Source organism: Heterocephalus glaber, unplaced genomic scaffold (assembly GCF_053883595.1).
Source record: "Heterocephalus glaber isolate CG9 unplaced genomic scaffold, H.glaber_assembly_v1.0 deba00001457, whole genome shotgun sequence".
Classification (NCBI taxonomy): Eukaryota; Metazoa; Chordata; class Mammalia; order Rodentia; family Bathyergidae; genus Heterocephalus; species Heterocephalus glaber.
Window position 1 is genome coordinate 294466 of NW_028258305.1, and position 26022 is coordinate 320487.

A 26022-nucleotide genomic window follows, 5' to 3' on the forward strand; every position below is an offset into this window, starting at 1 on the left:
AGTATGGCCATTTTCACTGTATTGGTTCTTCCTACCCAGGAACAGGGAATGTCTTTCCATTTTCTTATATCATGTTTGATCTCTTTTTTCAGAGTGCTATAGTTTTCAATGTAGAGGTCTTTTGCTTCCTTCCTGAGATTGATTCCTAGATATTTCATTTTTTTTGGTGCTATTGTGAAAGGGATTGTTTCCCTAAGTACTCTCTCAGTCTGTTATTTGTGTAGAAGAAGGCTATTGATTTTTGAGTGTTGACCCTATATCCAGGTTCTTTACTGAATCTGTCAATTAAGTCTAGAAGTCTTTTGGTGGATTTTTTTTTGGTCTTCTATGTAGAGTATTATATTATCAGCAAATAAGGACAGTTTAACTTCTTTTTTGCCTGTCTTTATTTATTTTATTTCTTTCTGTTTCCTAATTGCTGTGGCTAATGTTTCCAGAACTATTTTGAACAGGAGTAGTGATAGTGGACATCTTTGTCTTGTTCCTGATTTTAGTGTGAAAGTTTTCAATTTCTGACCATTTACTATGATGTTGGCTGTTGGTTTTTCATAGCCTTAATCAGGTTGAGATAAAGACTTTCTATTCCTATTTTCTGTAGGGTTTTTATCATGAATGTGTGTTGGATTTGTTGAATGCATTTTCTGCATCTATTGAGATGATCATATGGTTTTTGTCCTTGGCTCTGTTAATATAGTGTATTACATTTATTGATTTGCATATGTTCAACCATCCCTACATCCCTGGGATAAGTCTGACTTGGTCAGGGTGTATGATCTTCTTGGTGACCCTCTGTATTCTAATTGCCAGTATCTTATTAAGGATTTTTGCATCTATGTTCGTTAGTGAGATTGGCCTATAGTTCTCTTTTTCGGTTGGGTCTTTCTCTGCCTTGGGGGTCAAGGTGATGGTTGCTTCCAGGAAGGAATTTGGGAGTATTGCTTCTCTTTCAATTTCATTGAAGAGTTTAAACATTAGTGGCCGTAATTCCTTTCTAAATGTCTTGTAGAATTCAGTGGTGAAGCCATCAGGACCTGGGCTTTTCTTAGTTGGTAGGTTTTTAATTCCATTTTCAATTTCATTGATTGATATTGGATTGTTTAGAATTTGTAGGTTTTCTTCGTTCAACTTTGGTAATTCATACGTATCTAGGAACCTGTCCATTTCTTCTGTGTTTTCCATCTTATTGGTGTATAGGTTCTTGAAGTAGATGTTGGTGATCCTCTGAATTTCTGCTGGGTCCCTTGTAATTTCATCCTTTTCATTCCTAATTGCATGGATTTGGGCGTTTTCCCTTTTTCTGATAAGGTTGGCTAAGGGTTTGTCAGTTTTGTTTATTCTTTCAAAGAACCAACTCTTGGCTTCATTGATTTTTTTGTATGATTCTCTTAGTCTCCATTGCTTTGATTTCCAGCCTAATCTTTATAATTTCCTCCCTTGTATGAGCTTTGTGTTTGTCCTGCTCTTCTTTTTCTAGACGCTTGAGGTTCAGCATCAGGTTGTTTAATTGGGCTCACTGTGTTTTCCTAATATGAGTATTCACTGCTTTGAATTTCCCTCATAAGACTGCTTTCATTGTGTCCCATAGATTCCAATATGTTGTATTTACATTGTCATTTAATTGTAGGAACTCTCTGGTTTCTTCTTTAATTTCCTCTGTTACCCATTGGTTATTCAGAAGTGTGTTTTTCAATTTCCATATGTTTATGAAATTCTTGTGGTTTCTTTTGGTATTGATCTCCAATTTCATCACAGTATGGTCTGATAATATACAGGAGATTACTTCAGTTCCCTTGCACGTACTTAAACATGTTCTATGAGCGAGTATGTGGTCTATTTTGGAGAACGACCTGTGTTCAGCTGAAAAGAATGTGTATTCTGATTTTGTGGGGTGGAACACTGTAAACATCTGTTAAATTCATTTGTTCAAGAGCTTGATTGAGTTCTAGTATTTTGTTGCTCATTTTTTGTCTAGTTGATCTATCTGTTTGTAACAGTGGGTTATTGAGGTCCCCCACTAGTATTGTATTAGTGCTTATATGATTTTTCATGTCCATTAGTATTTATTTTATATAGTTGGGCACACTAGTGTTTGATGCATATATATTTATGATTGTCATCTCTTCCTCTTGGATTGTTTCTTTTACAAGGATGTAGTGTCCTTCTTTGTCTCTCTTAATGAGTGTTGGTTTGAAATCCACTTGATCTGCAAAGAGGATAGCTACTCCTGCTTTTTTCGGGTTCCTGTTGCATGGAGTATTGTTTTCCACACTTTAACTTTCAGTCTATGAGTTTCTTTTTGAATTAAGTGTGTTTCTTGTATGCAGCATATTGCTGGATATTGCTTCGTGACCCATTCTGCTAGTCTGTTTCTTTTGATTGGTGAATTGAGACCGTTAACATTGGTGTTTATAACTGATACATATTGACTTATCCTTGTCATAGCTTTTTCTTTTTATTGGATTCTCCCCCTTTGTGTTTAAGTTCTTGTCGGGCCCGATGCATTCATTTTGAGGGGCTTCCTGGGGTTGTGATCCTCATTGTCTGTTCCTTGGATATTGTCTAAAATTTTTTGGAGTGCTACTTTGGTATTCCTGAAGTTCCTAAGGTGCTCTTTGCCGTGAAAGTATCTTATTTCTCCATCAATTTTGAAAGATAGTTTTGCAGAGTACATCAGTCTGGGTTGGAGGCTGTTTTCCTTTAGGCCTTGAAATCCATCACTCCAAGCTCTTCTTGCCTTGAGGGTTTGCATTGTGAAATCTGCTGTGATTCTGATAGGGTTTCCTTTATATGTGATTTGTTTATTTTCTCTGCTTGTAGAATTTTGTTCTTCTGTTGGGTTTGTGTAGTCTTAAGTATTGTATGCCTATGTGTAGATTTTTTTGATTAAGGCTAGCTGGAGTCCTATATGCCTCACTTATCTGTATGTCAAGTTTTTTTCCCCTCCTTGGGAAGTTTTCTGCCATAACTTCTGTGAATAGTTTTTTTATGTTGTCTGCACTCTGTCCTGTTTCTTCCTTGACTCTGATCAGTCTTATGTTATTCTTGTTTGCATTGTCGAGCAGCTGCTGGATTGATTTCTCATGGTCCCTTACTATTTGAGAGCAATTTTTCTTTTCCTGGTCACTAATTGCAATCTTCCCTTCTATATCTGAAATTCTGTCCTCACATTGTCTCACTGTGCTGCGTAAACTTTCTATGGATTTTAATCTCCTGGAAATCTGTTTGCATCTGTTTTATGGATTCCATTTGTTTCCTATGTTGGGATTCCATCATGTTCCTTGGCTCCTATATTTTTTTATCTGTGTCCTCTCTCAATTTATTAATCATGTTGTGCACTATTGGCACAATCTCTGTTGTTATCTGAGAAATTATTTCTGATTTCATTTTTTCCAGATCTTCTTTTGTTGCCAATTCAGGGCATCTAGGTGATTGAGTATCAGATTGTTCCATCTCGTTTCCCTTTGGGGATGCTTTAGGTGATGTGGAAGTCTGGTTTTGAGACTTGTTTATGTGTCTTCTCCTTTCAGGGGGGTTGGGGGTGGAATGGGGGTGGGTGTGCTGCTGGAGCCTGTCTGGCTCACCTCCTTGGCACTGGGGGCCGCTATATTCCTTGGCAGTGAGGGCCATGGTAAGGTGGCACTGGGGGTCGCTATATTCCTTGGCGGTGGGGGCCGTGGTAAGGTAGCTGGAGGTTTCACCTCCTTTGTGCTGGTGCCTGTTCCGTTCCTTGGTGCTGGGGTCAGTGGTATGGCAGCCTGGAAGGTTCACCTCCTTGCTACTGGGTGGGTGGGCTCTGCTCCTCGGTGCTTGGGGCAGTCGTCCAGTGGCTCGGAAGGTTCACTTCCTCTGCCCTTGGGGGTGGCTCTGCTCTTCAGTGCTGGGGTAGGTGGTATGGCGGCCTGGAAGGTTCCGATCCTCTTGATTTCTGCTGAATTTGTTATGACTTCTCTTTTTTGTTCTTAATTGCTTGGATTTGAGCCTTTTCTTTCCTTTTTTTGGTAAGGTTGGCTAAGGGTTTATTGATTTTATTTGTTCTTTCAAAAAACCAACTCTTCAATTCATTGATTTTTGTTATCGTTCTCTTAGTCTCCATTGCATTGATTTCTGCTCTGATCTTTATTATTTCCTCCCTTGTACAAGCTTTGGATTTGTCTTGCTCTTCTTTTTCTAGGAGCTTGAGGTTAAGTTTTAGGTTCTTTTTTTGAGCTCTCTCTGTTTTCTTAGTATGGGCATTCACTGCTATGAATTTCCCTTGTAGAAGTGCTTTCATTGTGTCCCACAGATTCCTATATGTTGTATTGGTATTATCATTCAATTGTAGAAACTGTCTAATTTCTTTAATTTCCTCTGTGACCCATTGGTTGTTCAGGAGAGTGTTATTCAATTTCCATGTGTTTGTGGGGTTCTTGTTTTTCGTATGCTATTGATCTCCAATTTTATTGCAGCATGGTCTGATAATATACAGGGGATAACTTCAATTCCTTTGCATTTATTTAAGCATGTCCTATAAGCTAGCATGTGATCTGTTTCAGAGAATGACCCATGTGCATCCAAAAAGAATGTGTATTCTGATTTTGTGGGGTGAAACACTCTGTAGACATCTATTAAGTCCATTTGTTCAAACGTTTGGTTCAGTTCTATTATTTCATTGTTGATTTTCTGTCTAGATGATCTGTCTATTTGTGACAGTGGAATATTGATGTCTCCTACTACAAGTGTATTAGTGTGTATTAGGTTTTTCACATTCGTTAATATTTGTTTTGTATAGTTGGGAGCACTAGTATTTGGTGCATATATATTTACAGTTGTCATTTCTTCTTGGATTGTTCCCTTTGCAAAGATGTAATGACCTTCTTTGTCCCTCTTAATTAGTTTTAGTTTAAAATCTACCTTGTCTGCAAATGAAATAGCTGCCCCTGCTATTTTCCGGGTTCCTGTCGCATGGAGAGTTGTTTTCCATCCTTTTACTTTCAGTCTATGAATTTCTTTTTGAATTAAGTATGTTTCTTGCATGCAGCATATTGTTGGATTTTGCTTTTTATTCCTTTCTACCAGTCTGTTTCTTTTGATTGGCAAGCTGAGGTCATTAACATTGATGGGTTATAATTGATACGTATTGACTCATCCTTGTCATGTTATTTTACTGTTGTTGGTTCTTTTATTTTTTATTTTTCCCCCTTTCCCTTTAATTTCTTGCCTTTCCTGATGGCATAGCTCTGTTGGTCCTCATGGAATTATGACCCTCATTGTCTCTTTCTGGGATATTGCTTAGAATTGTGTGGTGTGCTGGTTTGGGATTCGTGAGGTTTCTCAGGTGTTCTTTGTCATGGAAGTATCTAGTTTCCCCATCAATTTTTTTTTTTTGGTACCGGGGATTGAACTCGGGTCCTTGTGCTTGCGCAGCAGGCGGCAAAACCACTGAGCTAAATCCCCATCCCCTCCCCATCAATTTTGAAAGATAATTTTACAGGATACAGCAGTCTTGGTTGGAAGTTATTTTCTTTTAGGGCTTGAAATACCTCACTGCAGGCTCTCCTTGACTTGAGAGTTTGTGTTGAAAAGTCCACTGTAATTCTGATGGGCTTCCCTTTGTATGTAATTTCTTTCTTTTCTCTAATTGCCTGTAGGATTTTGATCTTCTGTTGAGTTTCTGGGATCTTGACTATTATATGTCTTAGGTGTAGATTCTTTTCTATCATGGCTAGTTGAAGTTCTATATGTCTCACTTATCTGTATGTCAAATTCTTTTCCTCTCTTTGGGAAGTTTTCTGTCATTAATTCTGTGAACAGATTTTTTATGTCATTTGTACTTTCTCCTGCTTTTTCCTTGTGCTCTTTTGTCATCTGTCCCTCCCCAAACTGCAGCCTTCAGCATCTACTGATTAACCACATCTGTATAGATTTGCTTTTTTTTTTTTGGTACCAGGGATCAAACTTGGGACCTTGTGCTTGCGAGGCAGGTGGCAGAACCACTGAGCTAAATCTCTGGCCTTAGTTTTGCTTCTAAGATAACTTTTAATTGAAAGAAACAGATGTAAAAATGACTAAAATAAAGTAGTACACGATAAATACTATAATCATGTGTGCTTGTGGGGGTGACTAAGGTTACTTATTTTGTGGGAGCAGTTAACTTGTGATCAATTAATTTACTTTTCATAACTTTGGAGAACTATGCTTCCTAAAAGGAATGTGAATTCTTTAAAATGGCAATATTATTTCTTATGTTAGCAGTGGACAGTCATAAAAAATGATTGCCTACTTTATATGGTTCTTTACTAAGTAATTATACACACTAATTTTTATTTCAGTGAATTTGGGTGGTTTGAAAGATCACATTAAAGAGATCCAAAGGTGTCGGCGTTTGATTCTTATTGCTTGCGGAACAAGTTACCATGCTGGTATGGCAGTAAGTGGCCTATAAATTTTTAATTATGTCATGTTGGATATTGGAGGATACCTGCAGACCAGTAGTACCTCTAGTAACACATCATGTAGAACTATCTTTGGTTCAAACATGTTGTCTTTTCATGTTTACTATGATAATCAGGAAGGGGTTTAGAGATTAATGGCTGCTTCATTTATTTGTCTATAGAAGATCTATTGTACATGGGTCTTTATATGCATAGGTAGAACACTAGCAGCTGACTTAATGAGAATCTGTGAGGGGAAGAGTGCCGTACTATTGTAGACTAGGGACAATTCCTACTTGTATAAGAAGAGGCATTGGGATTTGCTTAGCATTGCTCACTTGCCCCAGACAGATTCCCCGGTGTGACATGTGTGAATTATGGCAGGAACAGTGCTTTTTTTCCTTTTCCAAATAATACATGTGAGTTTATTTGCTTGTAAGAATATATGCATTCCTAGTCTCATGAGACTTGTACTAAAATATTAACAATAAACAGTGTTATTATTGGGTAGTGGGATTTTGATTTTTTAATGTATTATATTTTCCAACTTTATGCATATATAATTTTTATGATGGGCAAGAGTGATAGTTATCCATTGAGTTCCAAGAAGTCCAGTGGAAAGAGTATCTAAAGCAAGTTACATGACCATGTCACTTTTTCTCTGCAGACACGTCAGGTTCTTGAAGAGCTGACTGAGTTGCCAGTGATGGTGGAACTAGCCAGTGACTTCCTGGATAGAAACACGCCAGTCTTTCGAGATGATGTTTGCTTTTTCATTAGTCAATCAGGTGTGTTTATGTTAAAGACATGAAGTGAAAGGGTGGGGGATTTAGCTCAGTGGTTTCGCCGCCTGCTGCACAAGTGCAAGGACCGGAGTTCGATCCCAGTACCAAAAAAAAAAAAGACCTGAAGGGAAAGAAAGTAATTTTTTTCTAATAATTCTAGTGTATCTTGGCAAAAACTAATATTTAAAGAAAGTGGTATTACAAATGTTAAATACAGATTACTTTAATGTTACATTCTTTAAGAATTAGTAAAAAATGAAGACCTTTTATGTTCAGAGAGCTGAGTTTACAAAAGCAGAAAAAAGATCCTAGAAAACATCTTGTTAAAAGTTTTATAAATTTAAGGGCCAGGGATGTAGCTCAGTGGCACTGTACCTGCCTTGAAAGCGCAAGGTCCTGAGTTCAATCCCAGGTAATTAAGCAAAAGTTTTATAAATTTATTAAGTGCGTATTTTATGCTTTGTGTGAAACAAATGATATAATTAAAAGTCTGGTCAATTTACTTTTGCATCTGAAAAACAGCAAATGCTAAACCCGCTCCATGTATTACTTCTTTGGTACCTTTTACACAGGTGAAACAGCAGATACCCTGATGGGTCTTCGTTACTGTAAGGAGAGAGGAGCTTTGACTGTGGGGATCACAAATACAGTTGGCAGTTCTATATCAAGGGAGACAGATTGTGGAGTTCACATTAATGCTGGCCCTGAGATTGGTGTGGCCAGTACCAAGGTAAAGTTTTTACTTCTGTGTCTAATGATTATGCAATCATAGAGTTGATGAAACAGATTGGTCTCTAGACCAGTATACATCTTGTTTTTTTTTTTTTTGTGAGCAGTTATATAACTCATATATTTTGCTAATCATTTTAAATATTATAATACTTAAGGATAAATAAATAATAATAGGCACAAGACTATCATCTCCTTCCTTCCCCCAATCTCAGTGTTTAAAAGGGAAAAATATATATGTGCACACTTTTGAAAGGTCTCCATTGGCTATTCCTATTCATCATTTATAACCTGGCAGGAACAATGGAATATATAGTACATTATATAGTATCTCCTTTTATCAAGGTAGTTGGGATTTAGAAAAACAATAGATTAGAAGTAATCTAGTTAATTCAAGTAATTTTCTGACATTTTTATTTATATAGTCCAAGTTTTCTTATAAATGTCCTAAAATGCACATACCATTTTTGAAAGTTTGTATGAAGGAATATCCCTTGGTGGAAAATATAGCAATTAGAAAAACAAAGATTTAAAAAAATTTTTTTAAATGAATATTGTATAACAGGATCTGTTTCTCTTTGGACATTACATCTATGGTTGTTTAAAGGACTTTGTTTTTAAGGCTTAGTAAAGCTACTTTGCTATTAGAAATTGAGATATGCATAAATTCAGTAATGGTAAACATATTGGAATTGTAGAAAGTAGTAGAAATACAAAAGGTTTATCTCTTTATAAGTATTATTTCTTTTCTGTTTAAGCCAAATACTCTTTGCTGATTATCTAATTAGATATTTGGGTGTTAGTGGTTTTGAGTTTAATTAAATGCTTGTGGAAGATGATGTTAACTTCTGTGTAACCACACGTGAATTTCTTTCTTTGTCAGAATCTCATGGTAAAGTTTTTGGTTGAAAATCGCTGATTCTTATGTTAGAACTCTGAGGCTTTTACTTCTTGGGCATGTTGATATTAGTATCACTATAATTTACTGAGAGCTGATCCTACAGTTTTCTCCATATGGTAATTAAATATGGAAGGTGTTTGTGCTTGGATTTCCATCCTGTGGCTGAATCTATACCCAGATGCACTCAGCAGCAGCTATGGATTTAGGGAACAGTGTTCAGACAGACAACTTTGATGGGATTGGAATCCCAGGGCTCCCTTATTCATAGCATGAAACAAGAGGTTTAGCATGGTGTATATGGGATATAAGACAATTCACATTTTATAAAATGTTTCTAGAATTGTGAGGTGCCAAGGGAAATACTTTTTTTTCTAATTCTTTTGTTTATGAGAACTTTTAATTTCTTTCACCATTTTAATATGATAACTTGCAAGCATACAGTGTTAAAATAATTGTACATTAATACCCAAATACCCACTTAGATTCTACCGTTAGTTTTTTTCTGAAGTTTTAATGTTTCTACTATAACATTCACTAATTCAGTATAGTTTTAGTAATTTATTTAGCTGTTGTTTAGTAATTTATTTAGCTGTGCAGCTGTGTAGCTATCTCCACAACTCAGACTTCAATAATATGACAACAGTCTCTTGTGCCCCTTTATTGTTAGTTCGTACTCCTATCCTCCAGCCTCATACCCAGCAATGATTGCTTTCTCTTGCTGTATTACATCATTTTCCAGACGTATTATACAATTGAATTGTATGATACATGTCTTTTGTACCTGGCTTCTTCTGTAAAGCATAAAGTTTTTAAGGTTCATTCATGTTATTATTTGTATCAGTTCTTTTTGCAAGTCCTTTATAAAATATCTTTTTATTTTGAAATAAGTGTAGATTTATAGGAAGTTGCAAGGTTGTATTAGTCAGCTTTACATTACTGTTAACAAAATACCCAAAGCAATTAACTTACGAAGAAAAAAGGTTTATTTTGGCTCACAGTTTTGGAGGTTCCAATCCAAAATTAGGCAGTCCCAGTGTACTGTGCTTCTGGCAGGGGTAGAATATTATGGCAGGAGCACATGGCAGATCAAACGGCTTACATCAAGAACTGGGATACAGAGAGGATCTGAGAGTCAGGAATTCCACAGTTTACTTGAGCGCATGGTGCTGGTGGCCAAACGACTTCCTAACTGTCTCACCATCTCCCAATAGGGACCCAACTTTTAACAAATTGACTTTGGTTGGGGGCATCCATCCAAAGATAGTACCAGTACAGAGAAGTCTCATATACTTACATCCAGCTTCCCCAATGCTTATTACCTCTTATATAAGGCAACAAGCATCATTTTATAGTGTATACATTTAAAAATGTGTTGAAAATTTAGTAAGTATGGCAAATTAGTATTATTTTCATTTAAAAAAAATTCTGAAGTAATTTTGTTTTTGAGGCAGGTGGCAGAACTTTTTTTTTTTTTGTGCTAGGGATCAAACTCGGGACCTTGAGCTTTCAAGGCAGGCGGCGGAACCACTGAGCTAAACCCCCGGCCCATAATTTTGTTTTCTTCAACTGTCTTAGACATTCTGGGCATGAGGCTATTTCAAATAAATTTTGGGATATTTAGTGGTAAAGACTATTTCTAAATGGTAGTTATAGGTTTATATGTTAATGGTCTGATCCCTGGGCTCAGTGATGATTCTGTGTATGAATTCTCAACTATACATGAAAAATGATCAGGATTAGAGGGATATTATTGACTTTCTTATAATGTCAGACCATAGAGAATTTGATATTTCTGTAGGAATTAATGGATATAAATGTACAGGTTCACAAATATTTTTATGTTATTGCAGGTGTTTAAATTTTTTATCACAGTGCTGACTTTTGTTGAATTTTAAAAAATATACCCATGTAACTTTGGTTTGGGCTGAATAAAAAGGAAAACCAAATTTAAAAGTTCAGAGTCAACATTTTCCTGGGAAGTTCGTTTAAACCTCAGCAGATTGGTAGTACACGATTTAGCTCATTTTTCTTCTAATTGGTTTCTTGGTATGTGTTGATGAAATGAAAAATATGGGGCCTGGGTATGGTTCAGTGGTAGAGTACTTGCATAGGATATGTGAGGTCCTGGATTCAATTTACAGTCCTGAACACAGAAGAAAAGAAAAGAGAAATGTGACACTGAAATTGGATATTAAGCAGTAATAGCAGTGCAGTGGAAAAAAATGTGTACCTTGAAGTTACTGTCTAATCTTTCACTTAAAAACTATTGTTGAAATGTTTTTAGTTCAAAGAAACACTAGTTTGTAGAATAACAGTTTTAGTGATGGATTGGAAGAACTAGAATATGACTTACTTGATCATTTTGAGTATCCCAGAGGTCCAAGGTGCTGGATCTTGCCCTCTGTCTTATAATGTATTTTTGTGTTTAATTGGTTTATTGAAAAGTAAGCTACAGAAAAAAGATTTAGACTAGGAGCACTGGAATTTAGAATATAGGTGTTTTTAGACTTGGAGACAAGAGATTTAAATCTCCGTGCTGTGGAAAAATAATTCTAACTTCCTGGTGGAACATAATAAGAATACAGGGACAAATACACAGTCCATCAAAAAGGTGTGTACATCAGGAAAAGAAAAACTTGTGTAAATATTTTAACACTAAATGTATTGAGACATTATAAGATTAATATGTTACCTTTGACCTGTACAATTATAAGAGGCACTCAAAGTGGTGGCCATGAGCTTCCAGATATTAATTCCTACGGCGAACTGCTGCTTGGGTAACCTTGGTCATTGAGATTGCTACATACGCATTTTCAATTTTTTCTGTAAGGGCCTGCAGTATAATGGATTTTCTGCAATATACGACATCCTCTAGGGTCCCCCATAGAAGAGTAACACCATCTGTTGAAAATGCATCATACTATTTTTTTTTTCTCTGAGGTGTGTATACATTTTTTGGGCAGATTTTGTAGTTGTGGAAGAGCAACTAGAAGTTGAGAAGTCCAGCAAGGGAAAATAGGGAGGGTCATTTAAGTTTTGGGAAAATAAATATTATAGACTGTCATTTTATTTTGAAGGCATCTCATTATGTAAATTATGATGGGAGAGCATTCACTAATAAAATGATCCATGAAGAACGATAGAAATTCAGTGTATATGGGCCAGGGATTTAGCTCAGTGGTTTTGCCGCCTGCTGTGCAAGCACAAGGACCTGAGTTTGATCCCTGGTACTAAAAAAAAAAAAAAAAAAAAAAAAGAGAGAGAAATTCAGTGTATAAAGACTAGTATGTTCTGAAGTTAAAATTACACATAATTTTACTATATATTCATTGATATTGTAACCTAGAATAGCATAATAATCTTAATGCTTTAATAATAAAAATGTTAATAAAATCTTCAAATACCTGAAACATAAAAATGTTCCTCTAGGGCCAGGGATTTAGCTCAGTGGTTCCGCTGCCTGCCTCACAAGCCAAGGACCCGAGTTTGAATTCTGGTACCAAAAAAAAAATTGTTCCTCTAAACAGTTATTGGCTTGGGCTGGGGATTTAGCTCGGTGGTGCTGTGCCTGCCTTGTAAGTGCAAGTACCTGAGTTCGATGCCAGGTACCGCAAAAAAAAACCCCACAACCTCCCCCCCCAAAACATTATTGGCTTAAAAATATATCAGAACTACCATTAAGAAAGACATCATTAGAAAAAATAAAGACAGTGAACAATAAGGGTAAAAATGTGGCCAAAGTGATAATTAAAGGTAAATTTATAGCATTAAGTCTTAATTTTTAGGTTGGGTGTGGTGGCGCATGCCTGTATTCCCAGCACTCAGGAGGCTGAGGCAGGAGGATTGCTGTGAATTCAAGGCTAGCCTGGACTAGATAGTGTGTTCAGAGCCAGCCTGAAGTACATAGCAAGACCCTGTCTCAAGAAACCAAAAAACAAACAAAAAACTATTTTTAAAGAGAAAATGAATTATTGAACTCAGAAAGTTAGAAAGAGAAAACCTAGTAAGTGACAGAAAAATGAACGAATGAACTGTAAAACAGAAAGCTTCAGGGCCTTCCTTTTAGCAAGCCTCAGCTGCGCTTTTGGAACCTTCCCATGATTTTACCTATAGTAGTGCTGTGACACAGAAGTAAAAAGGTGTCCTAGACTCTTTGTCAATGTGATGTTTCACTTTAACAAAAGGTAGCATTGGCTTTGTATGAAACCTATTTGATATTGCTGTTCTAGAAGTTCTATCTAGTTTAATAAGAAAAGGTAGTAAAACAATGGAAAAAGATGAAGCAAAATTCTCCTTTTTTATAGTTATGATTGACTAGTTGTAAAGCTTAAGAATATCAACTAGAAGACTTCTAAGAATAAATGAGAAACCAGGTGGTACACATGTGTAATTTTAGCACTGAGAGAGACTGAGGTAGGAGGATTGCTCAGAGTTTGAGGGCAGCTTGGGTTATGTAGTATATGTGCTGCCAAAGCAAGTACAGCCTGGGTTATGTAGTAAGTTCAAGGTCAGCCTGAACTACTTAGACCCTGTCTCAAAACCAAAAAATGAATAAATAAATATTCAATAAGTGCTATACATAAAACAAAATCTCTATAAACTGAAAATATCTACTTCAAAAGTAGTTATATATGCAAGAGGGGAATTCTATTATCAATGGCTATAAAAACTGAGTCAAAGTAACTACCAAGAAACACATAGGTGCTCCATAAATATTTTTGGATACAAACTATATTGCTTTATAGACTTAAATTCCTAGCACAGATTGATGAAAATGCTGTATTTCTGGATTGATTTTTTTTCTTAAAAGAAATGGCAGATCTGTGGGACAAAATCAGTAGTCCTTCAACTCTAGTACATCAAAGAACTTGGGCTATAGAAAATGCCACAGACCAGTAGAAAATGGAGAGAAAATTGGCTGCTTATGAAATAAGAACATTAACACCTTCACTTTCACTAAATGTAATTTCAGATAGACTGAAGGAAATATAAAAGATAAAATGGAACAGTGAAAACAATATAAGAATTTAAAAATATTTAACTGATTAAGATTCTAAGTACTACATAAAAATTAAAAAATAAGACAATATATTAATCATTCTGAGGAAAAGTACTTGAACTATAATATAAGAGGTTTTCTTAAAACCAGTTAACAAAACTCGGAAGACAAAAACCCAAGTTGAAAAACAACAAAGTTCTTAAAAGAAAGAATATAAATGGTCAACAAACATGAAGAAAAAAACCTTAATTTACCTGTAGTCCAAACTATTTAAGAGGATCATTTGAGGTGATGAGTTCAAGACCAGCCTGGGCAACCTAACTTTCTGAGCAAATCCAAAAATTTGAAGGGTAGGCAGGAAGGAATGACCACAGGCAAGCTGGAACTCACAGGTATGGGCCAAAGCTGCTATCTATAGTGGGGAATTCCTCTCTCCTTTTTCTTCTGTCTTCTTTTCTTCCATCCCTCTTTCAAACCCCAGCCTTTTACTTAAGGTCTTCCAATTGTATTTTCATCTTTTTTTTGGTACTGAGAATTGAACTCAGGGCCTTGTGCTTGCCAGTCAGGTGCTACACTGCTGAGCTATACCCCTAGCCTTCATCTTTTTTAAAAGTTAAAATTTCCAAGTTTTAAAGATGCAACTGCAGCTCATTCTCCTGCCTGTGGCGTTTCAGGCCTACACCAGCCAGTTTGTGTCCCTTGTGATGTTTGCCCTTATGATGTGTGATGACAGAATCTCCATGCAAGAGAGACGCAAAGAGATCATGCTTGGATTGAAACGGCTGCCTGGTATGGGAATATTTACATGTCCTTTTGTTTTAATGGAGTGGGTAATTCTTTTCTTTGTTTTTTTGGTACCAGGGATTGACTTGGGACCTTGCGCTTGCAAGGCAGGTGGCGGAACCACTGAGCTAAATCCCCAGCCCTCTCTTCTTATTCTTGAAGCTATTTAGTCAATAAGATCTTTTTATTTTTACTGCCATATATTAAAATTCCTTTGTGATACCGCAGAAGAATTGAAACGCTGGCCTTTTGTTGATTGCTAGCAATATATTATTGTTCTTATATCTATTTAAATTTATTATCCATTTTTTATAGATTTTGCTAATATTGATTTCTTATCAGATTTGATTAAGGAGGTCCTAAGCATGGATGATGAAATTCAAAAATTGGCAACAGAACTTTATCATCAGAAGTCAGTCCTGATAATGGGAAGAGGCTATCATTATGCTACTTGTCTCGAAGGGGCACTGGTATGGTTTTTTCATAATCAGTTTCAGTCTGTTGACTTATAGACCTGGCACAGCCATACTTTATTTTATTTTAGTTTAGTTTTGCTGTGCAGGACCTTCCACATGCTAGGTAAGCAAACCACTGAGCTACACCCCTAGCCTCAGCCATACTTTCAGAATGAATGAATTAAATAGATGGGGTTTTTTTATTTAAAGTGCTCTTTGTAGTGGATTGCATTTTTTTTCTTAAGACAGCATTTTGCTTTTGTACCTGGGAAATGAAGATTAAGTCATTTGTTAAAGATTAAGAAAAGAACAGTAGGGATAGATTTTCCAAGTACTCATTTGGTTTAGTGTTAACTGATATTGCTGTAGAACTTAATTCAAAAGTAAAAACTAAGAATAGTACAGTTTAGCATGATAACTTGTATTTAGCAAGTAAACTGGGTTTAAGTGTCATTCAAATATGAAATATGAAATTAGCAAATGGGAGAATGGTTACAGAGAAATATGAAAATATTCAAAATAATTTAAAACCTTAAAGAAGTCCTTGTGAAGTTTTAAAACCTTCAAATACTTGTTGATACTATAGAAATAATAATCTACTAACTTGTTAGCTATATTTACAGATCAGTGGTCTTTTAATGCTTTTGTATAAATTGTAACTTCATATATCAGATGTTTTGTGTAATATTTACTTAAAGATGAAATTTTGAAAAATATTTTGAAGTTCTATCTGGTTCTTTTTATTTAGAAAATCAAAGAAATTACTTACATGCATTCGGAAGGCATCCTTGCTGGTGAATTGAAACATGGCCCTCTAGCCTTGGTGGATAAGTTGATGCCTGTTATCATGATCATCATGAGAGATCACACTTACACCAAATGTCAGAATGCTCTTCAACAGGTAGTCTCCCGGCAGGTGAGTCACAGGCTGCTGTGAGGATACTTTGGGGTCAAGTGTTGAGTTATTAGCACTTATTTGAATTTCACTATTAAAATGATAGACCAGTGCCAGGTAGGTGACTTACAAAACATGTTTACGCTTGATAACTTATTTGATTTGAAATACGGCCGTTGAAGTCTATGAGATTTAGAGTTTTGACTCTTCTAGCTCATAGATCTCATAATAGATGGAACCAAGACTGAAACTTGGAGGTCATCTCCAAGACTGGGACTTCCCTCAGGCAAAACTGAAACCAAGACTGAAACTGAAACTCTTAGTTTCCAAATTCTGTCTTTTTAAAACTAGCATGTGCTGCTTCCTTTTAATTTAATATTCTTAAGTATTTTCAGAAGAAACTTTAACAGTTCTACATCAATATTATGAATGCTGTTCTTTTTTTTTGGTACTGGGGATCAAACTTGGGACCTTGCGGTTGCGAGGGAGGCGGTGGCACCACTGAGCTAAATCCTCAGCCCATGCTGTTCTTGTCTTTAGATCAGTTTGTTTTATGGGTGACCCCCAAAAGATAATACTCCCTAAGAACACCTGCATTTAAGTTATTTGTGTTTTAAAAAATTATTGACTCTCACAAACTTTTCATTTCCTTCACTGCCTAAGTGAGATCAATCATGGGAGTTTAAATATGTCTAGGCTGGGAATTTAGCTCAGTGGTACTGCTCCTGCCTCTCAAGTGCAAGGTCCTGAGTTTGATCCCCGGAACAAAACAAAATATATATATATATGTCCAGCAGTAAGGCTGTGTGTGGATTGTGCAGTACAAAACTTGCATATTCATATATGATAGCCCTGCATTGGCTTCCTTGTGATTGTGTCTGTGCATGTGATTTTCTTTCCCAGGGGCGCCCTGTGGTAATTTGTGATAAAGAGGATACTGAGACCATTAAGAACACAAAAAGAACAATCAAAGTGCCCCATTCAGTGGACTGCTTGCAGGGCATTCTCAGTGTGATCCCCTTACAGTTGCTGGCTTTCCACCTTGCTGTGCTGAGAGGCTATGATGTAAGTCATCTACCACACAAAAACCTTGGGATGGTTTTTTTACCTGGGTACATTCTGATACTTTTCCTTCCAAATTTTTAACAATAGCATTTGAGAAATCCAAATATATACCTGTTACTTGTATTTTTATGACCCAAAGATTTGTGTTACATCACATATCTACTTACTCATAGAACTGGAGCGAACCTAGGAGTGTCACTTGTAAGACCGAGACTCTCCTTGGGCAACCTCCACCTCTTTTCTTGGTTCTTAATAAGATAGTTGTTGACATGTGGAGTGGAGCAATTCTCTGTTGTTTATATCTCCCCCACGCATTGCAGGACTTTTAGCCCCCAATTATTGTGACAGTGCAAACATTTTAATCTTGTATTTCTAGTATCCCTGTGAGGGACACCACCTATCCAAGACCAAGGCATCTCTTTCTGTGTGTATTGGCATCCTTAGAATTATTTTTCCTAACTTTTTCAGGTTTCGTTAAGGTACATTATTTGATTGATTGTGTTGTGCAGTTTTTCTTGTTTGTTCTTTTTCTTTGTTTGCACTACTGGGAGTTGAACCCCCAAGGCCTTATGCCTGCTATCCTTAGCTCCTTTTGAAATTCATTTTGAGACAGGGCCTCACTAAGTCGCCCAGGCTGGCCTTGAACTTGTAATCCTCTTGCCTCAACCTTCTGAGTAGCTGGGATTATGGATGCACACCACTGTATGCTCAGCTTGTGGTATTTTTTAATTAGTTTATTTATTTATTTATTTATTTTTTGAGACAGAGTCTTTGTGTATTGCCAAGTGATCTTCCTGCATAGCCGTCTGAGTAGCTGGGTCTACAGGTGTCGATCACCAAGCCTGGCTCTAAACAAAGTAATTTACTTATAGCAAACCCCTTTCCCCAAATCTGTGTAATCTCTCAATCTTATTTTTTTGCAGGTTGATTTCCCACGGAATCTAGCCAAATCTGTAACTGTAGAGTAAAGAGCATCGGAAACTTGGGATGATTAAGCAACACAAGACACCTTTTGTATTTAAAACTTTGATTTGAAATATCACCCCTGGAAGCCTTTTTTAGTAAATCCTTATTTATGTATCAGTCATAATTATTCCACTAAATTTGTGATTTTTGTGAAATTGCCTCATATTTTTCCAGTACTGTGTGTGGGAGTTTGAATAATGAAATCTATATTAGAATCTGTATCCAGAAAGATTTTAGCTGTCATTTTCTTTAGAGAACTGGGTATTGAACTTCTGAGTCCTTCCCTTCCATCTGGGAGGATTATGTTTTTAAACTCTTATGTTCTTATGTTTTTAAACTCATTGGCATTTGTTTTACCAGGGTTCTATTCATTCAGACCAATGAAAGAGTGGTTCATTTAATTGGAGTATCTAAAGGCAGTGACAATGTATGCTAAAACTTGGACATTTACTGAAGGTTTCGCTAAGTTATATATAAATAGATACTGTGATTTATTTTGAAGCTTGTTCCTGTTTTGTTTTTAAATCAAATTGAAAACTTTTCTTGGTAGGATTTATATGTAAGTTTAATTACCTTATTTCTCAAACGTCTTTTATCTGTAAGTGGAACTAATTTAGGAAGCAAAATGTTATAGTAGTGCATTGGTGTTATCCAACCCTTAATAGAACATATGTACATAGTTTTATAGTACAGACTTTGAATTTGAACTGCTTTGGACAACTGACAATATGATTTTAAATTTGAAAATGAGGTGTTGGATATCCTACTCTTGTTTTTTCATTTCCTAAAAGTAGTTTTTATTTCCTTATATCTGTAGTTTTTATTTTTAAATAACTGTTGAAGGATATTATTTATCTTTTTTTTAATCACAACACAGAGCTGCTGTCAAATCAATACTGATATAAGTATTCTCTTCAATTTTGTCCCAAGGAAGAATTTTCTGCAGTTAATTTAACTTCTTCCATTTCATTGTTACATAACACTAATACCCAGTTTAGAACTTCCTTGCAATTATTTGGAAGATTTGCAAGTCTTTGACTAATCATTTGACTTTAAATGTGTATGGTAGGCTAGGCTCAGAAAGATAATATGCTTTATACTGCTATTAATGAAGAGTGGCATCAGTTGAGTGTTACTTCCTACGTGTTTCTTCTGAATGTATTTTCTGTGTTCAATCCCTGCAGTTAATCTAGGAATGAAGGTGCTGTTAATATGCATTCAGGTTAGCTAGTGTCAGTTTGACAATTTTGATTAAAATATTTAAAATAGTGTGATACCCCGTAATGTTACTAATAATTTCTTCACAGAGCTTTTTGGGCCAGATCTTGGGGGCTACAGAAGAATATATGTTATGGGGTTATAATTTGGTTAAGTCCTTTTCTTCAAAAATTTTCACTTTTAAATTGTGAAGGTGAAATATTTAGTATGATTATTAAGCTCAGTCATTTCTTCTTTTTGTATTTGAACTTCTTGATAAAGTTAAGATTTTGTAATAGGTATTATTGTTGCAAGAAAAGCACAGAATTCTGCTTGTGTTTGAGGGTTAGAGAAGGAATTGACATATTTTGAGGTAATGTAGAAGGACCTTCAGTGTTGGAGATAGAAACCTAATTGTTTTAGAAGATAAAGTCATTACATCTATTTAGCTACTATAGCTATTCTTAACTATTGTTTCTAAGATTATTTTGTATAAGCCTGCTAGTTTTAGTATGTGTGTAGTGTCACTTCTTATGTTTGGTATAATAGCATTTGACACACATGAATTGTATGGGTTTGTAGGATCTCTTTTAAATTATTTTAATGAGATAATTTTGTGTATCATTATGGGATACAGTGTGGTATTTTATTACATTTACACATTGTGAAATGATCAACTCAGGATGCTTAGGTTATCTATCATCTCAATCATTTATCATTTCTTAGTGATGAGAACATTCAGAGTCCTGTCTTGTAGCCACGTTGAGGTACTCTCTTCAGTGTTGTTGACTGTAATAATCAGTCTGTGTAATAGAATGCCAGAATTATTCCTCCCATCTGGTTGTGACTTTGACTTTGTACATGTTGACCAGTCTGCCCCTTCACACACACATTCCAAGCTAGGGTATGTTCTAAACTGAATATAGACCAAAATAAAGAACAAAGTGGTATTTTCCAAATAAATATGGTTTCTCTTCCCTCTTTTTTCTTGCTTTCTACCCCATTTAATGTAATGGTTTTTAAATGCTTTTATAGAGTAATTCTTAATACAAAAAATATTATAATTAGGCAAGCCACTGAGTGAGCATACCAGCTAAAATCACTGTAATATAGGACACAAAAATTTGAATTTTCAAAAGAAATTCTCTGAAAAAATATTCCTTTATATAAAAAGTTCTGTCTTGTAGTGCATTTGAAGTTTAAAATCACTCACATATTATTACTGTTTTAGGCAGGTGGACATGTGTAGTATCTAACACATGGCCCAGTAAATGGTTATTACTTTGAAGTTAGCTTTTCTGCTTTTTTTTAATCACCAGGAGTAAAGATCATAGAAAAATTAATGTTAATTATTTTTAATTTATCACAACTATTTCAACAGGTGTTTATTCATACCTATTATGAGCAAGTCACTGTTTTAGGCATTAAAAATAACATCCTTAGAGCCAAGTCATTTTGCTTCCAAGTGGCCTCATTACTTGTGAAGACTGAGTTCACAGGAAGGCACAGGATAAGAGTGGGAAGATGGAGGTGAGCTGAGTTTTTAATGCTGTGAGTGAGTGGATTTGTTTACTTAAATAATAGTTCAAATTTTGGGATATATCATTTCATAAGAAGTGAAATGCACTTGTTCAGTAAGCTATCATCACAGGCTATAAATGATACATTCTCTATGGTACTCTAAAGCAGCAGTCATTAATGTACAAAGACAAAAAATAAAGGTTCTTGCTCAAAGGGAACTGGCACAGGATGATGTGTAGACTGGCTGTTGATTGAGTGAGCTAATACAAGCTTTTTCTTTTAGATATTTTAGCAGGTGGCTTCTGTAAGGAAATTGTCATCTTATTTTTGAATCTAGGTCTCTCATCCTGATTTCCTTCTGTTTTTGACTCCTTGGTAATAGTCCTCTGACATTTATTTCTATTACTCTTCAAAGAAAGAAAACCAGCTGAAGTGTTTGCTTTAACATGTCTTAAGTCCCTTGGAGATCAGTTTTTTCTCTTCTTTTTTTCAGTTAGGATATTCTATAGCAATAAAAGAGGAAGACTGATGGTACCTATTGATTGTATGCTACAATTTAAGTGATTTTTTTAAAAAAAGCACAATACCTTTGAGAAGTATTTATTGAAAAATGATCATAGTTCACATTGATTTTGGGGAGGCCAAAGAAATTTAATAGAATGATAAAGATACTTGTTTTACAATATCCACATGTTTAGTACATTTTGTGTATGAGAATACCAGGCAGAGTATTTTCCCCATGGAAATAGATTTAAGATTTATTTTTACTGTTATTAGAGTCTCAAGTTTAGAAGTTTTAACACATAAATCATTTTCCCCCACTATATTTAAATGTTACGAATTTAAACGTATCTTTAAATTTGGGACAGTGACAACCCAGTAATATTGAGAGTTAAAATTATAGTTAACTCACAGAATTGTTAAATTTTACCATATTAACCTGTAAGTCTGTAAGTTTGGTATCAAAATTTATGTAATAAACCATAAGTAATGGCTAATGAGAATATCTTAGGAAATTCTTAAATTACCTTGGTTTCTACACTGGTTTTCAGAATGAATGTAGAAATGATCTTGTTAGCTTTTTGAATGTTCTGTAGTTGTATGTGTTTTTGCTTAAATAAAACTTCTGGTATTTAAATTATACTTTTAGGGGAGGGGTTAGAATCATCTTTGCTTTGTTTCTGTTTTGTGTTCTTTAAAATGAAAGTTTAATTTTCAGAGCGAGTTGGTTACTTTGTCCTCTCGTCTTGTTAAGTCCAGTGACTCTAAGCTAGAACTGTGAATAAATTACCAAAAACTTGCTGAGAATTTCATTTTGAAGCAATTTGCCAATATTTGAAGTTTATACACACACACACACACACACACACACACACACATATATATGTATATGTATATATATATATATATATAGTGGTTTTTAAAATTATGCTGTACTAAGAATGTAGGCAATGTTTTACATTAGTTATTAGTAAACATTTCTGATACTGAAAGGTTCATTACTGTTGCTTTTATAAATAATTATACATAAGTGTAAGCAAAATACTAAAAGCCACATGTCTCTCTACACCAGATTCTCAGTTGTTCTGGAAAGGATCATCATATATGGCTATGTACTCTTTCTGATATCATACTCTATAGGTACTATACCTTCTCAAATTACCTTAATTTTTTGTAATAATCTGTAGCAAATTTCCAGGGTTATGCTAGGATTAAAACTTTTAAGTGCATCAGTAGTTGTAAAAGAATATATACGGGAGTGGCAAGACAATCTAAAGTTTCAGTGTACCTGTCAATCTGTTAATTATAGAACAAAGATCCCCTTTACAGAATCCTTTCATAAACAGCGAGCTAGACTCTTTCCCTAGTGGGTACAGCACTTGCTCTGTTTTGCAGGAGACTCAGACTAGTGTGGTTCAAATGAATAGATGTTCTGTCTGGCCTGTCCACTCAGTGAGGTCTCTGCATCCTCTCATTCCTCCCTCACGCTCGCACTCCCCCTCTTCAGCAAAGCCTCAGATTGCCTCACCAGTGTGCATCATTTTTTCCACAGGCTTCACTTCCGATATAAAATTGAGCTTTACTTCTACTGAACAGTTTTTGGTAAATTCTCCTGAATTGACTCTAAGTATTCACTGAGTGTTTAATAAAGAGCAAGAAATAATTTCTCTAAAAAGTAAAAGGCCACTTTTCATCACGTGGCCTTTAGAGAAAAAAACAGTTCTTTAAACTTTTTGGATAAGGGAAAGAAGTACAGATTAAGTTTCTTATTAATCTATAGGCCAATATGTCTCATTTTTTAAGGTGTTATAGGAGCATTATAAACTTAATAACATCTTGGAAATAAAAACTAATAAAAACTAATCTTGTGCTTATACACAGAAAAATAATCAGATTATGAGTTATTTAGTCAGCTCATCCTTCCCAGAAAGTATACATGTAGTAAGATAAATTCATTCTCTTTTTGGTGAGCATGTATGAAACAGATTATTTTAAGATTGAAAGGCATATTTGTGAACTTCATGGTACATGATTCATTGCTGACATTCTAAGGTTTGCCTATGTATTTTCTCATAGAGAATGCTGCTGTGTAACCATATTTTCCTTTTTATGTTTCAGAAGACATTGAATATGAAGTATGGATGTGTAATTAAAAATATGGAATAAAAATGGAGCTTTTAAACAGAGAAATACTCTCTGGATTGAATTATAGTTTCTCCATTTATTTATCAACCTGACTCTATATGTGTAAAATTAAAAAGTCTGTGATAATTAGGATGAAAATAAGTGGCATATTTTCATGTTTTTAATTTCTGGCATATACTGAGTGATATAGAAGCATTCAACAATTTAAAAACCAAAGCTACCAAATAAGTTGTATAATGAAATTCATAAACATAAAAATTTAACAGCTGTTGTATATTCTTGGGTTCTTTACGAGTTAATTTTTACCTCTGTCACCTTTGTATGTTTTGAAATGGAGGCACATAGTGAGATCTTGGGAGGCAAATTGTGAGTATTCCCAAGCATAAAATACTGAGAATTTCAGATCCGTTATACCTAAAGAGCAAATGAGGGAAGCAGTATTGCTTTACTAACAAACTGCTTTGTCCTTAACTTACATTTTCCTAATTTGTGAGACTCAAAGGTTGATATGCATTAATAGTATGAGATTGTCATACAACATACAAGCTACAGAGACTTAGATGTATCCAGATCACTATAGTTTCTGCCTTTAGCTCCCTTCCAGGTGATGTTGTGGTCCTCATTCTAATATGGCATCAGTTATTGGTGTTTTTGGATGCCAAATTCAATGTGAGATGGACAGATAGAAAGCTTAATATATTGTCTTTAATGCCTTACTGGGAAGGAAAATGTCTGAGACAATAAAGGCTTAGATTCTAGGCAAAATAAAATTGCACTATATCTGAGTGTTTTTCTGTTAGACCTGAATATATCTAGCCAGTTTGACTTACGGAGTTAAAAAAAAAAAAGCCCTGTTGTATTTTGTATGTAGAATTGTTTTGAAGTATCAAGCATATTTGCTTTGAATTTTATCTTGTGCTTTCTTTTTTTATCCTTTGAATAAAATGTAAACCCAGTATTTGTTTTTTAAAAAATTAACTTGCTTTCATTGCTGGATTTCCTTGCTAGATTTTCATTTTGTTCTTTGTTAACTTAGACCTGTGTTTTGTGATTAAAATTTAAAACATTTCTTTGAAGAAAAACATGACAAATTAACTTTGAAACTTCTTCACATATGTAGTCTTTTTGAGTTCATTAAGTGAAGTGGGAAAATATGCTTGCCTCTGAATACACAGTTGGTGCTAATGACGCATTAGGAATATAAAACAATTTGTGTTATTTTCTCAGCAGAGATAGGTTTGTATAAATCAGTTTGCACATTTCTAGTTCTTCATGGGACAAGACACAAGAATGAGGGGAGTGATGGGTTCCCCGGAGAAAAACTAGCTGACTAGCATATATACTGGTTTCTAAAACTTGACCTTTCCTGAAGTGTGACATTCATAAGTTAATGGGTCTCAACCCCGTTGGTTTCATATGCTGAAACTGAGTAAGAGGAGTTCTTTTTGTTTGTTTTTTGTTAATTTTTTTTGAGATAGGGTCTCACTATGTGTTTCAGGCTGGCCCTGAACTCATTATGTGGTCCAGGCTGGCCCTGAACTCCTGGCCATCCTCCTACCTCAGCCTCCCAAGTGCTTAGATTACAGACATGAGCCACTAAGCCCAGCAGAGCAGTTCTGAAAATGTTGAAAACCCTCCTCTCCAAAAATAGGGATGATTCTTAATTTTATTTTAAAAATTAACCCAGAAGGCTTGCCTTATGTGCAAACAGAGCACCTTGAACTTTGGATCGTTGTTTACAGGGAAAACCCCTTCCCAGAATCCAACAGCCAGCTCTTGCTTTCCACCTTCTCGCCCTGTGCTGCCAGTGTTCTGGGTATGCTGGGTGTTCTGGTCGTAAGAGTAGACATGTGGAGAAGTGAACCATGCTTAAACACAATTCTCGGTGTCTAAGTACAGAGAACTTGCTGTAGTAGTTGCCCAATTAAATACTTGCTAGCCAGAATTATACTGTGAATAGCATTTGTAGTCATTTTTTTTTCTTTTAGTATGTTTACCTGTGTTTAGTCAAGAAATCAGAAATCACTGTTGGGATTTCCAGTAGGATATGATTTAATATGGAGAATTGGGCTTACATGACCTGAAGAAAGGCAAGTCAGAGAAATACTATGCAATCTGCAACTCTGGGAATTACAGGGAGCTACCTGTTATGGTGCAGCACCACAGTGAGTGGTTTTCAGATACCTGGAAGGCATTGGCAAGTCCCTCATTAGCTGTGTGATGATGCCCATTAACCTGATCACAGTTACCTTTGGGAAATACTTAATTTCTACCCCTCTTAACTTAAATTGTGTTCATATGGCTCTGGTTGGTAACATGTAATTGGATTGTGTAGATGAGAGTCCACTAGAAGGGTGGGATAATACAGAATCTTCAGGAGATTCTGTCCAGCATACTTCACATTTTACATTACATAGCATCTACCATCCTTTTATCCATGTTTAAATTTTCAAAGAACAAAAACCATCACGATTCTGTCTGACATACAGCATCTATCCATATTGAAGAACACCCTTTTCCCAAGAATAGATAAAGAAGTTCCACAATTTACACTCTCCATCTGTGTGACACTTATTTTACTTGATACTAAAGTCTTATATAATGTTAAATGGAGTAATTGGAAGAAGAGAGGGGAAAGCTAAAACCAAATAAAGTGAATTATTCATTGCT

General features: G+C 35.4%; 1 protein-coding gene across 2 annotated transcripts in view; it reads left to right on the forward strand.

Annotated features, from left to right (window-relative positions):
- Positions 1–23389, forward strand: part of Gfpt1 (glutamine--fructose-6-phosphate transaminase 1) — a 72085-nt gene extending 48696 nt beyond the window's left edge. The window contains exons 13-20 of one of the 2 annotated variants that reach the window (XM_004849929.3): positions 6309–6406; positions 7078–7198; positions 7768–7925; positions 14499–14613; positions 14950–15077; positions 15811–15978; positions 16861–17022; positions 17946–20145. In XM_004849929.3, coding sequence (XP_004849986.2) covers positions 6309–6406; positions 7078–7198; positions 7768–7925; positions 14499–14613; positions 14950–15077; positions 15811–15978; positions 16861–17022; positions 17946–17990 — 995 coding nt within the window. In that variant the 3' untranslated portion in view covers positions 17991–20145. Of the gene's footprint in view, positions 1–6308; positions 6407–7077; positions 7199–7767; positions 7926–14498; positions 14614–14949; positions 15078–15810; positions 15979–16860; positions 17023–17945 lie in introns of both variants that reach the window. The other variant, XM_004849930.3, reaches the window with a different exon arrangement.
- The last annotated feature ends 2633 nt before the right edge of the window (positions 23390–26022 follow it).